Source organism: Falco peregrinus, chromosome 1, assembly GCF_023634155.1.
Source record: "Falco peregrinus isolate bFalPer1 chromosome 1, bFalPer1.pri, whole genome shotgun sequence".
In the NCBI taxonomy this organism is placed as follows: Eukaryota; Metazoa; Chordata; class Aves; order Falconiformes; family Falconidae; genus Falco; species Falco peregrinus.
The window spans coordinates 99,172,144-99,188,447 of record NC_073721.1 but is presented as its reverse complement, the minus strand read 5'-3'; the positions used below and the strand labels follow the sequence as shown (position 1 = coordinate 99,188,447).

General features: G+C 46.1%; 1 protein-coding gene across 1 annotated transcript in view; it reads right to left on the bottom strand.

The window, feature by feature from the left end:
• Positions 1–16,304, bottom strand: part of PRKCH (protein kinase C eta) — a 121,634-nt gene that overhangs the window by 43,893 nt on the left and 61,437 nt on the right. Inside the window, exon 10 of the mRNA XM_027793084.2 lies at positions 4,366–4,520. Within this exon, the coding sequence (XP_027648885.2) occupies positions 4,366–4,520 (155 nt within the window). The remainder of the gene's footprint in view (positions 1–4,365; positions 4,521–16,304) is intronic.

Genomic DNA, 16,304 nt, shown 5'->3' with positions numbered 1-16,304 from the left:
GGGAGAGAAAGAAGGTTTGTCATAAAAATCAAGACCATGCCATTAGGTTGGGTTGATTGCTTCATGTCACCTGTAAAAGGCCATTATCTTTCTGGAACTGAAAAAGTCTGCAGGGCAAACCCCTCAGCCCCCTCCTGCAGAGAAAACCAAACCACCAAGCCTACAACAACTAAAGAAAACATTTGCATCTGACCTCAATACACAGGTATGATGCCTCTGTTGTGGGACACCATGTAGGTGACCTTCGCAACTGGACCCTTCCACTAGCAAAGCTGTACATCAACCTATGCAAAGGTTTGACTTTGAGGGGAGCAGGGCAGACCAGCCATTCTTACAGTAATGCTACATGGAAGGAAAAGTCCTGCTTTTAAAATAAACTCTTATGATCATTTACTACCTTTTTGGTCTTTAGAATACTTATGAGCGGACTAGCTCACTTGCATTGAGTAAGCCACTGCTCAGGTGTGCCTGCTGTTTTGTTTTGTTTTGTTTCCAGCACACACAGAAGCCAACCCTGGGAACTGCTGAACTGGAAAGTGAAAGTTGGGAAGTGCTGCCTCAAGAAAAATAGCACCTAACAGTCTTTAGATAAAAATCGCACACCAACCTACCTACCTGCAACAGGACCCAGCACTGTTTTCCTTTAGAAGTAAGCTTGAAGAAAGCAGCTGTGCAAGATACTGCCCTGTGAGCAAAGATTTTATCTACAATAGCCTTGATTACTGCCTAACCTTTTCCTGGCAACATCCAGCATGAGCTGATCCTAAATACGTCCTTGTCCTATTCCTCTGTGGTTAGGAGTGCACAATACGCTATGATGTGACATGTTGAAAAGCTTGTTTTCACGGCTGGATTAATTCCTCTGTATGATGGGATAAGGAACCACACTGTACTTGTTGCCATTTTTTTCAGGAAGCAACTATGAATAGGCATTGCTGTATTGACAGCTAAACCTCAGCTTAGGGAAAGACAGAGATGTTTCCTCAATAAGGTCAGAAAGCCATGTCTCCTTTGCAGTGTTGCAAATGAAAAAAAAAAAAATCCATGGAACTGAAAGCTCTTTTAGAAAGCCCCAAATACACATACCTACATTTATGGGACTTCTATTTTGGTCAGGGATTAGTAACAAAAAGCAGTTTCCTCGAAGTAAGGAGCAAACTCACTGAAAATTTTAGTTGCATCATGAAAACCATCCTATGAGAGCACCAATCCAGCAGTAAGCCTGGTTTTAACATTAAAAAGTCACATATAACCAAAATACACCATCTGCCTCAGGAACTCCATTCTCACAGACTCACAGAAGCACTTGAAGAAACACTTCACTATGGCTATTTCAAACTGCATATGTGTGGCTGAAAAAGGAATCAACCAAATGCCTGATTTTAGCCATTACCAGCATTGTCATCTCACACCAAAGTGACACATTTCAGCTCCTTCTTGATGAACTATCAGTGCTGGCTCTCAAGCCTCTCTGGCATTTCAAAGGAGAGAAGACCCAGTTTTGGCAGCACCTGTGGCAAAACCAACTTGACTTACCAGGAGAATACTCATTGTGTTGGTAAATGCAGACTCTCTCGTGAACTGCTTAATCTTGAAGGGGGCAAGGAAAAACACGTAGTATTATGTTTAAGCTTAACCCACAATAAAAATAAATGACCCAAGGTATTTTAGGCCAGCAGCTCTCTTACTCTGTTGACCCTGGGAATCCAGAAAGAAGAAGCACATTGACAAGCCTGTGGCCAAACACTTTCTGGTCAGGCTTTTCCTGGTGTCTCTCCCTGCTGCTCCCAGCTTCCTAAGCAAGCACTCTCATTCTGATCATAAAATCTCCAAACTCTCCTACACAAGTGCAGTGGTTCCCTTCCGAGTACCTCCTACCATCCTGCAGACTCCCTCCAGGAGCCTGGTGCTCATGACCCAACAGAAGCAACCTCAGTTCAGTACAGCTGCAGCCAGCAGCTCTCCTCTTACATCTTCCAGAATGGAATCACCCTGACTAAGTTTTTTTAAAAAAGTCACCCCCCTGCAAATCTGCCCCATGCAGCTGAAGCTACCTGACTCCATGGCTCAACCAGTTTCTCAACAAGATCAAAGCCTGTGCAGTTGTTCAAGGAGCTTTTCAGTTACTCCTCCAGTTTCTATCACGAATTACGGCAGCACTTGGAGAGTGCCAGAATCCAAAGGGATGGATTACCCCTGCCCTGTGACAGGCAGCAGGCTGGAGGGGACAGGGCAGGCTGCAAGCACAGTAGCATTACATTATGCACAGATGCAGTTTTGCTGCTGAATGATTGACAATAACTACTGGATGTCACTATTTTAAGGATAATGTCATTTGCGTAATTATCTGGCAGGGTCTCTCTTCAGTGGCTGGCATTATTCACAAGGGAGGAATTAGACTTACAGTTGACTTGATGATCTTAAATGCCTTTTCCAGCCTAAGTGATTCTAAGATTCTATGATTCTAGACTGAAATCCAGCTGTAGAATAAGTAGATTTGCTAGTCTATGCAGACAATCACCATGCTTTAGAAGCTTGATACATATGATATACATTGCTAGTAATTTTCATACTCTCAGGTCCCGGAGAATATTAAAATGACACTCCTTCTCTATTTCACCGTACCACATGTATCATATGATCTCATACTTAAAAATAATTTCACATTCTCTGTCCTCACCTGACCATCTACTTCTTACTGGAGCTCAAGCTAGGAAGAGAAAGAGAAGTGGCTTTTACTTGATTTATCCTATCATCTCACCATCAAGATAGGAAAGAGTCCCCCACCCAGCCTCTGGCCCTTTGGCAACTTTAGTCCTCACTTATTCTGGTTTTAGTGTGTTCAAACCTGGGTTTATCTGATATAGAAGGATGCACTACTAAACACAGGACTGCACTGCCTGCGTTAAACCATGCAAAGCCCCAAACCAAGTGGCATTTGGCCCAACCCACAGTCTGAAATGGCACTAACAGAGTGTGACTGGGTTGGAACTGGTCTCATCCTGGATCCAGTTGTGGGTCCCAGCTGTACAACTGTAACCAAGCAGCAAAATGAGAGAGCTGACATTATTCTTTGCAGTGCTGGCATACCAGAAGTAGGACTGAGCAGGGCTGCTGCAGACCATACCCAAATATGCATGCTTTGCTGTTGGAACCCAAGTAACAGTATTCCAAAGAAAACAACTGACTGTTCCTCCTTTCCAGTGCTCTGGGCAAGAGGATGCCAGAAGTGTTCTGCAAAGCATGTCAAAAAGAAATCTTTCTGCATAACCAGACTGTCTCAGTGCCAACATCTCCCTGCTCATCTGTCCTGTTTCACCCCAGAAGAGGTCTTGCTCTTCCCCTGGTATACATGGGAAGATGCTGGTCAAATGGTCGTCTTGGCCAGGGAGACCTCTGCAAAGCAGACTGGCTGTCTGATCCATGCTAGCTGATATATGCCTTGATGCTTCAGCTGATATGGGAGCACTTTGACAGTACAGAAGGGGGAAAAAATATATTCAAACTACCCCCCTGAGTACAGAATAATAATAAAGAAGAAATAAAAAGAGAGCTGCGTATGAGAAATAGCTTCCTGAGAACAGCCTTAAGACCTGGGAGCGGAGGCTGACGCAGGGAGGCACTGACGCTCTGATCCTGCCGCAAACACAAAGATGCCCAACATGGGCAGGAAGGAAAAACTCCTGCTGTAGGATCATGGCAGGAATTGAAAAGACTTTTAGTGGCTGAGCTGAGTGGCACTGGGTAGGTATGTCAAACAGATAGGGTTTAAAACACAGGCCTGTAGCTAATGCAGGGAAATAAGGAGGCTTTGGTGTAACCGGCACATATTAGCCTTTAAATATCAAGGCACACAGTGGCAAGAGCAACAGCTCCTTGCATTTACCTCCCAGAAAACCCAGGAAGGTTTCACTTAGTGCCTGCCCCTTTGTTATCAGTTTGACATGTGCTCTACGGCACAGAGCAGACCCACAGCAGAGGCTTCTGTCGGTCAGCAGCCACACAGGCACCTGAGGTGCAGGCAAGGGGCAGTTTTGGGGCTGATATAAACCAGCTGCATGAATTAACACTAACGCAAAATCTAGCCACTGTGCCTTGGAAGGAAAACCTGTTCTTCTATGTGCTTGCACAGACATCGTAGGAAGACCCTCCCTGTAGTCAGTACTGCAGCCAGAAATTTCACTCCTTCCTGGAAGCTGGTGCACCTTGGACAATGTGCAGTGGCAAAGCAGAGGTACTATTACCCCAGCTGACAACTTTTTCCTGGTGGGCAGCAAGTGACAGTTATTTATCCAAGCAGAAAACTCAAGCTATCATCTCAGCCATGGGGTTCAGACCAAGAGAAGGAATGAATGCAGAGCTCACCGATAAATGATGCCTCTTTCATGGAGAAACATAAGGGCTGAAATAATTTCTGCAGCATAGAACCGGGCCCGATCTTCATCGAAGCGACGCGACTTCTGAATATGGAACATCAAGTCCCCGCCATTTACGAACTCCATCACAAAGAACAGGCGATCCTTCACACACACACAAACACAACAGATACGAACAGCATTAATCATCTCCTCTGTCAGGCTCAGAAAAATGTAAGTACAACTATTATCTCCCAAACAAAAACAGATTAAATACCCACGAGACATTGGGGGGAAAAAACCACCCTGATTTTTTCAGGAAAGATTAAGTCAATACCAAGAAGATCCATTAGTATCTCCTTGCCCTGCACTCCTCCCAAAGATTTTTCCCCCAGTCATTAAATTAAATCCTGTTCACATGCAGATTGGGCATATCGGTAGGTGTGTGCTCCTCACTGACCAGCTCCTGTTGGGTTTCCTGAACTGTCCTTAGCCTGAACCGGTAAGGATGATACCCCTTCAACAGCACTCTGAGCTGAGTGGGCACAAGAGAAATCTGCAAAAAGTCACCTGCTCTCTACTACACACCTCAGATCTCTGGGGAAAGATGCTCCACAACGTAATGTGCATAACCAGACATCTCACAGACTGCAGCTTTGCCACAGTGGCACATGATGATGTTGTCTCAAGGGTATCCCAACACTTTTTCTGGGGAATGTGCATTGTTTTCCAGAATGGGATTTCCTGCCATACACTTTGCAGGGCAGCTGCCTTTTTGGGCCCTCAAATTTCAGCACTCCTCTAATTAACCTGCAGACACCTCTGGGTGATGAAGGAACTGGTAAGGACAAAGTACAAACCAATGTTTCTGCTGGGCAGAAATGCAGTTCAGCTCATTAATCATGGCTGCTGGTCTCTGAGGGGGGTGTGTGTGTGTCTTTGTTCTGGCTTTTGCAAAAGTCTACAGACATGGAGGCCTTGCTTAAGCTGCATGCCCAACAGTCTGGGTATGGGTTTAGTGCATGCAGAAGGGGTGCTCCCTTAATTGTGGCAGGAAGGACACAGTGACCTGCCACAAAACTAAACCCTAGAATTGTTGCAGTCTGGTTCAAAAATTTCCCCATGTAATTCTTTCAGGACATTCAGTACTGACTGTTTCAGTTTTCCTCTGAGTAACAGGAACAAGCAAACTGGAAAACAGGCAAACAATTCAGTTGAGACCAGTCAAGCCTTTTAATGGTACTATTTGCCCTTCTTTCCCCACAAGCTCCTTCCCAGGTCCGATGTTAATTATCTACAAGCTACTTTTAAATCCTCTCTAAGTTTAAGAGGATAAACATTGTTATACTCCACTTTCTGGCAGCCAGCCAGCTCGAAATGACTACTGGTATTAACATTTTGAGATGCACAGAGCAGAAGAAAAGCAACTAGGAATCCTTGCGTTCCTCCCCAGACATGAGCAGGAAAGCAAACGGCTTGTGTCAGCTTGCTTCTCATCACCGTCCTGAGCTCTGCTCAACAGCTCCTTCCAGAAGCTAAGATAGATGTGTTCCCAGCAATCTCCCAATACTACAGCATGTAGCGCCAAGACCGTGTGTTAAGTGCCATCTCCAGTCCACATAAAGACAGAGTGAAACAATGTAGCGTTGTTCATTATAAGGCTGCTGAAAGATATCCAAGCTGGCTCGGCTATGGCAGCAGTCTAAGCCAGAGCAGCAGAAACTATGCAAACCCACCAGCAACCTTGGCTCTTCAGCCCACATCAGATCTCTAACGTCACGTCTTCGCTGCAGTTGGTTAAACTGATGGGCTATGCTGTGCCTACCTGTTCAGCAACCCTTCCTCCAGCTGCAGCACACACATCGCCTCTGCCTTGCCAGTCAGGTCACCTTTTCCATCTCCTTGTTATTCTTTCCCACCTCCTTCCTCACTGATCTCTCCACATGACACGTGCTTATCTAGCCAAGCTTGTCCAGGCATCTCTTCAAGCCCGTACTTAAAAAAGAAATCCCTCTTGCCTGATCTCCAACAGGATGTAATTTAATTTTTCAGCAATCTGACAAGGGATGTGTGTGTGTGTATTTATGTAAGCAATACATACGCTTGTACAAACATGCATACAGTCAGGTGAACATGCATGTGTTTTTTTACTCTTTCCTCAGAGGTGAGCTTCAAGGAAACAAAGTTAAGTCTTCCTATCTTAAAACATGCATGTCCTGCTTCTCCAGTGCAGGCAAAACTTCACAGCCCCTCTCAGACTTTTGGAGGTACTTGTCTGTAGTATGATGCTTAAAGGAAGATACTACTTCTTTCTTAAATGTTCAAGTGAGCACCAAAACAGCCAGTTTTAAATTCACATCACTGCTGTCATGGCACTAGCAGGTTTTTGCTACAAACAGCTCTTGCTTCAGACTAACTTCAAAGTTAGCAAGTATTGTGCATGTGTTCACAAGTGTTAACATCTATCAAATCACCTCCACCCACAGTCTCATTTCACAGGTCAAGCATAAATACAGAACTTTGGACTACTCAAACTTATTATTTTTTATAAAGAGGTCCAGCTAATTGTCTGTGCAGCTTTCTAACACTTAGAAATCCCACAGGGCTGCTGAACAAAAGAGCAGGATAGGTAAACCAACTCGGTAATAATACAGTGTTTGTGCATTGGCCTGCTACATGCCTGGCAACAAGTATCAGAAAAATCAGCAGTAAGGACCACCCTTTGGGGAACAGCACCTAAGAACCAGGCAAGGTCTTCCATTTTTACTCTTAAAACTTGCTTGCCAAACCATAAAGACCAACCACTCTCCCAGGAATCACTGAGAAATAAAACAAACAGTGGTATTTTATGATGGAGGGGAAAAAAAAGGCCATTTCCAGCAGGCAAGGTAAGAGTGAATAAACAGCTTAAAAAAGGGCCAGGAAAAAGAAATCTTGAAACAGCAGATAGTTCAGGCACTTGCAGATTGAACCTAACTTAAGAGTTATGTGCCTCCTTTCTTGGGGACTACGAGCAGGAATTAGGAAGAGTTGGAAGCTGGAGTGTTTTTTGACAGGGCTTAATGCTGAAATTGCCACATTTCTATTTTTCTGTGCTGCACTGCTCAGAAGTCTCCCCTGATCTGCTATCTCTGTTTGACATCGGCAAAAGTAAGAAAAGGAGCATTTGAGTCAACAGGAAACAGTGACGCGAAAGCCTTTGCAGCAGTGGCAGCCACATGAGGAAATCACGTTGCACCAGTTCTGGACTGGGATCGAGATGCGTAAAGCCACCAAGCAATTGTTCCTGTAGACTATAAAGAAACACTTGGAGGAAAACAAAGCCCATGGGATCAGTTGGGTTCATTTCAAGGCTGGCCTGTATCTAGAGATTAGCCCTGGCAATTTCAGTGCAAAAGAAATGTTTGGGTTTCTTTTTTCAATTTATTTGTTTAAATTGCAATTTGCCATTCCTATTCATTTGCTGATTAGCAGGGCAGGGGCTATTGGAAGCGGATACTATGTCCTAAGGACAGTGCGTGACAGCAACTACACATACCCACTTCATTTTGTTGCCTTGGCGGGTTTTGGTTGGGCTTGAAAAGAGTCCTGGACAGCAAAAGCTGCTGGGTGGGTCAATCTACAAAGCGATCACTGCCCTTTGCAAACACAAGCACCCACTGAAATCCAACTCAAACATCACTTTAGCCCTTTGTCCCCACCAGCTCTACAAGCAAGATGCTTTGAATCCTCATACCTCTCCTCTTCATCATCGCAGGAAAAAAAAAACCTGGATTTTTTTTTTTTTTATTAAAAGAGTATCCTTTCCTTCCCCATGCCCAAAGAAGGCCAGTGTGATGGCTAACTTCTACCTGCTTCTAGTTAAAAGTCACAGCTGATGCCCATGTGCAACCCACACAAGACCAAAGATCTCTGAACAGGATGAGAGCCTTATCTCTGATCACAGGCTTTCACGCTAAGTAAATTGGGCAGGGCAGGACCATTGCCCTGGTTCAGGCAGCCTGGAAGGAAGAGATAGGGAAAGACGAGTGTTTCCTATGTGGAGACATGGAAGACGATAATAGCAAAGTTCCCTTCCCTATCTGAGCTGCCCCACCAAGGACACATCCCAGCAGCAACTGCATCCAAGCCTCCCCATCAGCTGACAGGTGGCATATAAGGCAACATCTGGAGGATATAGAGATTTGGTTAAATGTGGTTTAGAGCAGTGTCGCCGCCCCCCCCCCCCCAAAAAACAAACAAACAAACAAAAACCAACAAAAAACAACCCAAAACCCCCCAACCAACCAACAACAACCCCAAAACAAAAAACAGCCTGGTTAAGGAATTCAGGAATTTGCACATTTTCACTTTATCTTTTTGGAAATAATTCATGCACACAACTTCTTAGAAAATCAGCTTTGGGCTCAAGCTGATTTCACTCAAGCCAAAGGACTTCCCCAAGAAAACAGTACTTTTTCACTGTTTCGGCAGTTTATGCTTTCCAGAGCAGAAGGCAGGCACTCAAAATTATCTCTGTTGGAGACAGCTGTGTCACTGCTTCCCAGAAAAAGTGTATTGTTTCCAAAAAAGAGTAGCAGGGCTTAAGAGCTTGCAAGCAAATTATTACAAGAGCTGGCAGGCTCCCTCAGCACTCCCAATGTTCCTGTTCTCCCTTCGTGGTCCACAACCCCCACACAAAGCAATCTGCCTCGGGTCTTGCTGGGAGCATGCAAATAAGTCAGTACTGGCCTTGGGAAAGCCACATGTCCAATGCCCCCAGCAGTGCAAGTGGCCATCTGTATCTGGGTCAAGGCACTGCAAAGCACAGAACCGGAAGGAGGAATAATAAAGACGTTTGTTTCTCAATATTTATCTTCGTAGGAGTAACACAACCATGAACTACACTCAGATGCTGCTCTGACATGCCTCCCCTCCATACCCAGCCCTTCAACCTAGGCAGTGCCACATCCTTGCAGATTGCTGCTGCTCCCACTTAAAAGGTTTAGAGGTGGGCACAGGGTGTTCAGAGGGTTATACAACAGCAGTGCTTCAAAAACAGAGGATTGCAGGTGTCATACGAATGGGCTCACCAAGAGGGGATGGCTGAAATGACCTTTGCATGTACATGTGTGCACGAGAGCTGCATGGGCTCAGCCCAAAATTTCTGAACAGTGCCACAGCCACACTCACCTGGCTGCGATGGAGCAAGACACTGACTGACACTAGGTGAAGATTTGATCCTTTGATTTCAAATCAGAATAACTACATCAAGCAGAGGAGAAGCACCTCCACTCCATGTTTGCTCAGCTGGAATTACATGCACATGAGGGCGACGCTTCTTAAACCCGGCTGCAGCAACAACTGCCAGGGGACCTGCTGCTGCTCCACTCCCCACCGTGGCCCAAGACTCCCAGACAGCAAGGCGATGGCAGAAAGGCGGCAGGTTTTATAGCTATCTGCTAGGTGATCTTTGGTGCTTTATTAGCTGTTTTACCTCTCTGCGTACACGCCAGTACACTGCAGAAACCACTTCTGCCTAGGAGAAATCAAGCCACGGCAAAGGAGCATGCCACAGATGGCACATAAGCCCTGGGGTTATCAAGACAGGGGAGATCACTCTGTGCCACATGCAAAAGGCTGAGAAAGAGAAGGTTTCTTCTGCTGGTTTTGGGTTTGGGGGTTGTTGGTTGTTGGTTTTTTTTTCTTTTTTTTTAGCTAGAAGGAGGGGTGAACTGAAAATTAAGTTCCTATGAAAATTAAGCAAACTCAGAAAGGATTTGAGATAAATGTGGCATCTGCTCCAGTCTGGGCAGCTGGAGAGAACACTTGTGAGAAGCACAGGTTAATTCCCCACACCAGGCTCATTTTTAGCTACTTTAACAAAGAGCCACCAGCGCCATTGTCGCAGCTACGGGAACAGGGCAGTTATCACTCACAACTGCACTCTGCTACCTGACACTGCTGATAGTGGCCATAACGCAGGCTTTCCTACACCCCAGCAGCAAGGTACATAAACATCGCCTGTAGAATAACAAATTTGCTCTTGCCATTTGCATAAATAAACTCTGCGGGGTCCCTTGGGGTAAAGGCTGCCTCCCACGCGCATGCGTGCACAGCACAGTATTAACGCTGAGCTTATTCCAGAAGAGCTGAACGACGACAACCACAACTCAGGACGAGCTGATGGGAGTTGTGGGTTCCCCCCCTTTCCAGGGGGAAAAAAAAAAAATCAAAAAAAAAAAAAAAATCACGAATCAAACTACATCCTCCAGTTTTCTGCCCCTGTTAACTGTGAGGCTGAAATTTCAAGCTCACGCTGGAGAGTTCTTGTAACACGCAAATTCACTCATTTTTCTGGAACAATGCATCCTTTGGGATATGCAAGTGAACCATACGTGCATCCTTCCTCCTCAACCCCTCCCCTCAAGGCGGTCTAATTCACAGCAGGACTACATGACTAGCTCAGCTTTTGACTAGGAACTTTTCACCAGAATCGTAGCATGGTTTGGGTTGGAAGGGACCTTAAAGATCACCCAGTTCCAAGTCCCCTGCCACGGGTAGGGACACCTTCCACTAGACCAGGTTGCTCAAAGCCCCACCCAACCTGGTCTGTTCAACATACATGCAGAAGAATGATTTTTATCACTTTCGTTTGTTTCTATCTGTTCCATTAGAAACAAAACAAAAACCCCAACTAGGGGGGGGGGAGGGGGAAATATCTCAGACACTAGGTCAATCAATTAAATCATGTACAAAAAAAATGCTTGTATAATCCCAATTTTAAAAGAATAATTATTTAAAAAAAAGCCAGCTTGGCCACCATTAAAACAAAATATCAAAAAAAGAAACCAACAACAAAACAAATTGAAAGAAAAAAAAATTAAATTTTACCCTCCAGACCTTTAAAATGGCATAGAAAACTACATAAACACTCCTTCCCACCTGGGAGGCCAAAAAGCAAAGGGCTGGCTGAACTTAGATGGGAATAAATTGAGGAACAAGAAACTAGAATGTATCAAGCTATAGACATCACCCATTTAAGCAAAGATTTATAGGACATCTGCACCCCTCAGCTGGCTGCTGATATTACGGTGTCTCAGAAAATAACAGCTCTGTAGAGATCATGCTCTTTTTACAGCCCTCAGTTCAGAAAAAATGCTACTGGAAATGGTGTTTTCAATCTGGAGTGAGCAACCTGAGACAGCCCTGGCCTGTTTTTAAAAATAATGAACTCTGCAAGCAATATCTGCTGGCCTCAGACTGTGCCAGGGAAGGCTAGAGACCTCCACAAGTTCAGCCAAAGGTCTTCTGGAAAATTAAGGGTACCAAAACACCCAAAGGCCGCTTGGAAACAGCTCGCTGTGAGGGCTTTGTACATCCATCCTCTCACCTTAGACGTCACCTGGAAAGCAACCCACATTGAAAGAGACCGAAACCTAAAGCACCACTGGGTCACACCTCAGCTAGTTACCTCTTCTCTGAGCTTCAACTGCCTTTTTTTTTAATACCCCTCCTCCTCAATACTGACTGGCACCTGCTCACTCAGGTTGCTTGAGAGTTGCTGCCATTTTGACCCCTTTTTATGCTGCAAATTCCTTGGTTTTCAGGCCAAAGAAATTTATTAGTTTCAAGTACTGTGGCTAACCATAGATAACAGCATCTCCTTCAGCTACCACTGCACTAAACTTGGTAATTTGTCTAAGTTACAATCTCTCCCATAAGCCACTGCAGATGGAAACAGGCATTTTCTCAGCTCGATAAAAATGCAAGTATCCAAAGCCTTTCAACAACCAGAGGTGGGAAGGTTACGCTTGGGAGCTACACCACCATGATGGCAACTAAGCCTTCAAGTTCATGTTTTCACTTCAGCTCATATCACCTCTATGTTCAGCCTAAGTATGGACACGCAGGAAAGTTCACAGATAAAATCAGAAACGTCAGTCTGACCTTGTTTCATCTTCTGCGAGCAAAACCACTCTGCCTACAAAAAAACCCCACCCAACCCCATGTTCCTGCAATGAAGAGACCACCACGAGGTGTTACCATGCACGTCAGAGGAAGCCAAGCCTTTCAGACCAGCTTTGGAGACCTCACACATCTGGTCTAGTGGCAACTTGGGCCAGCATGCCAGCAAAGAGGTCATGGGGTTTTGGTGGATGTCAACACCGTAAAACCACAGAAAGACACAGTTTTGACCCGTCTGCCTTTATTTGGTGCTAGACAGGTCAGGAGCAGAAAGGCAGAAACCGACTGCCCCTCTGGTCACAAAGCCAATGCGAGGGCACCGTGGCACACACGCTGCACGCAGAAGCCACACCGGAGAGAAGAAATCCCCTTGCCCCTCCCTGTCCAACAGCCCCCCCGCAAGCCCAGCTCACTGCCCCAAGCTCAACCTAAGCTCCTCCATGCCTGACTTCAGAAGGGCTCTGCAGCGAGCCCCCAGCGGGGTGCCTGTGCTTACGGCCAGAAGGCATGCTGGACTGCACCGAGCTTTTTGGAAAACGCCAGGCCTAAAACCAGGATGTCCCCATCAACATCTTCACTTGATTTTGACCGGCAGCAACAAAACTGAAGCATGCGCTGGTCTTCCAGCACAGCGGCTTGGGGCTAGAAATGGTCTCAATGCTCTAGAACAGCAGAAAAAGTCTCAATGGTTGCAGCAAAGCATCCAAGAAGTACACTCAGCTGTCGGGTGTATGCACATCTGGAGCCCTGGCTCCCCGACATGCCAGAGGGGGAAGGCTGGGGGTTTAGAGCCTGGGTGATGACCAAAGCTGTCCTCCCTGCTCCCAAGGGGCTCCCCCTCAGCACCTTTCAGGGAGAACACCAAAGAGGCCTTGTTGCTTCCTCACCACCCACCAGCATGCTGCAAGGCCTGTGTTAGGACACTTGTTCATCTAACCAGAGGCCTGGGAAGGCTGCCGCTGCCCTTCCAGCCTTCCTCGCCTCCACCACGGCAAGCTCAAGTGGAGGGGGTGGTGGACAACCAGGCTGATGCTGGGTATCCCCTGGAGGGACCATGACTGAGGACATGTCCCTTGGACATAGAAGGGCACCTAGACCTCTCTTGTGGCATCTGGGGACCAACAGGTGGGTGAGCAGCCAGCCAGCTGCCACTGCTCAGTCCCACCACTTTTGCTGGTAGGCCCCCACTTGGAAATTATGCCCCCATCAAGGGCTCCAGGTTAGCTCTAACACTTCTAGGGAGGTGAAATACAGGCTCATCTCTCTAAACACCTTGGTGATCCCTGACATGATGCCCAGCCTGACCCTGGGAGAGCTGTTTCAGTGCTCCAAGAGCCAGCAGAGACGTGCAGAAACCTTCCCCTTCCATGTTGAGAGCATGACATCAGCCCACAGCTTGTAAAGGGAGCGCAAAGCTGCGTGCTGGACAGCAGGCTGACCTCGTAAAATGGGACCAGTTCAATGATTATGTTGCCCTAGAGTTCCTGGGCCAGTCCCTACTGGCTTCAATAGCACCCCTTCTAGCTATTATCTCAGAAGGATGCTCGTTACAGAAAATCATGTCCCTCTGCCAAGTTCTCATGTCTCACTATTTTTGGAACAACACGGGCAGGCTCTGTGCCTCAGCAACTGTCAGCAGAGCCACAGGAAAGCAAATCCATATAACGATCAGGCTAGTGGGGACAGTGCTGGAAACAGCATTGCCTGGGGGTCAGTCCCCTGAAAGCACTCTGTAGTCATGAGAAAACGGATAAGGGCAATAAATGTAAAACCCAAACGCTCTTTGACACTATCTGCATGGGAAGCTGATCTCCCCCAACCCTTTTCATTCTCATGCATACAAGTGGAGACAAAAAGGATTTAAAAGCAAACCACCTGTGCAGGAAGGATGGTTCCTAAACCTCAAAGACAACAGGACCTACTTACTGCAAACTCATTTTAATTAAAACATTCCAGGATCCACATTCCCCAGGATTAAATTACTGACTTTGCTATTTATACATATAGCCTCTTTCACCCGATCCAGGACAGTATTGTTGAGGTGTTGCGTGACACCAGTGTCAGGTAAACGGAAACAAGCATTTTTTGGTGCTTCTGACCCCTAACACAGGAACCACAATTATCTGCAGGTCCCAGCACCTGTCAGCAACTCAGAGATTACTGGAGCAGGAGCATAATCCTCTCTGACACTAAAGGATGATTTTAAGGCCCTAGAAAAAGCAGAGGTAAATGGCTTAGGCAAGGTGCAAAGTTTCCAAGGCAAGGCTTTCAATTACAAGAAACAAGTAATAAAAAAACAGAGACATGGTGAGCAAGGAAGACCTCACAGAGATGCAGCTGAAGCAGGACTTAAACCGCTCCCACTGTGAGGGAGCAGCAGGGCTCCTTCCTCGCTTTTCACAGGAAAGGAATCTGGAGATGCAAGTCCAAAACTGCCCAGCCCAGCGGCGGGCACGCAGAGGGCCATGTCCAGCCTCTGCCAGCCTGCTGTGCAGCTAATATTTCCTCTTTAGGCTCTGAAAACTGTGACCCATGTCAGGCAGAGACAACCCTTGCAGCTCCTACCATCTAGTGGCTGCAGTATTACTGTGTGACAGAGCAAGGAGGCTGTTTGGAGGTCAGGCAGCCTCAACCCACCCTGGGCAAATAAAGCAGTTCTTGCTAGCGGGTATCACTTATGCTGCAGCTGAGACTAAATTAGGAGCACAGTGAGCACAGGGGCAGCACAAGGGAACAGAAAACCTTTCTGAAAACCATCAGCAGCTAATGTAAGCACAGAGAAACCTCAGCTAGCTCTAAAATGGGAGAGCAAAAGTAGCAGCAATATATAGATGAACTCAGGTAATGCAGTGCTGTTTCTGGTACTTGTGCCTGCTTAGCTAATGCTAGATTTTACCGGCACTACACAACATCGCACAGTGCAACACAGACATGCCCCAGGCTCTTTAAGCTACCCCTAGGCTGCTAAAGTCAGGGCAAGAGTTTTCTGGTTTGGGTGGAATACTACGCAAGAGTCAGAATTCATCCAGCCAAACCCTCAAACCCTTTGAGCACTCTGTCCTCAAACTGCCGCAGCATTTCAGGCACTTCCAAGGTCCTTCCTTTCCAATTTCCACAATTTCCTCTTTAACTGGGGGTGGGGGGCATACATAACTGGACATCCCTATCCTAGGGGCAGCCTCACCAGTGCGCCAAGCGGAGGGGATAACGACTTCCCCTGAGCTCCTGAAGCAGTCCAGGACATAATTTAACTTCTGTGCAATCGAGAATGCACTGCTGGCTCATATTGAACTTGGCACCTACCATAAGCGCCAGGTACCTTCCATCTGAGCCAATACCCTGCCAGTTAGTCCCTGCCTCTCTTGATGCAGCTCATGGGATCAGGCTCCAACTTTGTTTTGACAAATGGTAAGAAGCCTCAAAATGGCCAGGTCTTGAAAAATTCCTAAAGGCAGGCCCAGTAGGTCATTATTTATCCAGCATCTTCTCAGCAGACTGGAGTCGTGCTTTGTTTCTTTATAACATGAACTGTTAATGCCACATTTTGAGAGTTTGGGCTGTAAGTGTGATACATGTGATGTGGTTTCCATGTGATTGCAAGTGAAACCAGGTATTATTTTCTGTAACCCTGCCCCCAAGTCCAAACATAAGTAACGCTTTTAAATATGGCTGCAGGCTGACATTTGAATAAGTGGTTACTCTTTTTAGAGAGAGAGAGAGATACACACACACATATATATACATATATATTTTATTCTTTTCTATCAAGTTCATGTTAATGGAGGGGATAGCTCAATGCCATTTAAAGAATAAGCAGAAACCCTAAGTACTGTACCAGCCTTGTTAAGCCCTCCTGGAAGGACTCTGTCCACTGAATACCCGGGTGTTGCAATCATTTCTCTACTACAGCAATGGGATTTAATTGTGCTTTTATAAGCAATTTAAATCTGGTTATTCTGGATTGAAATGGGTGTCACTGAGTACAGAACATGGGCAGAAGAT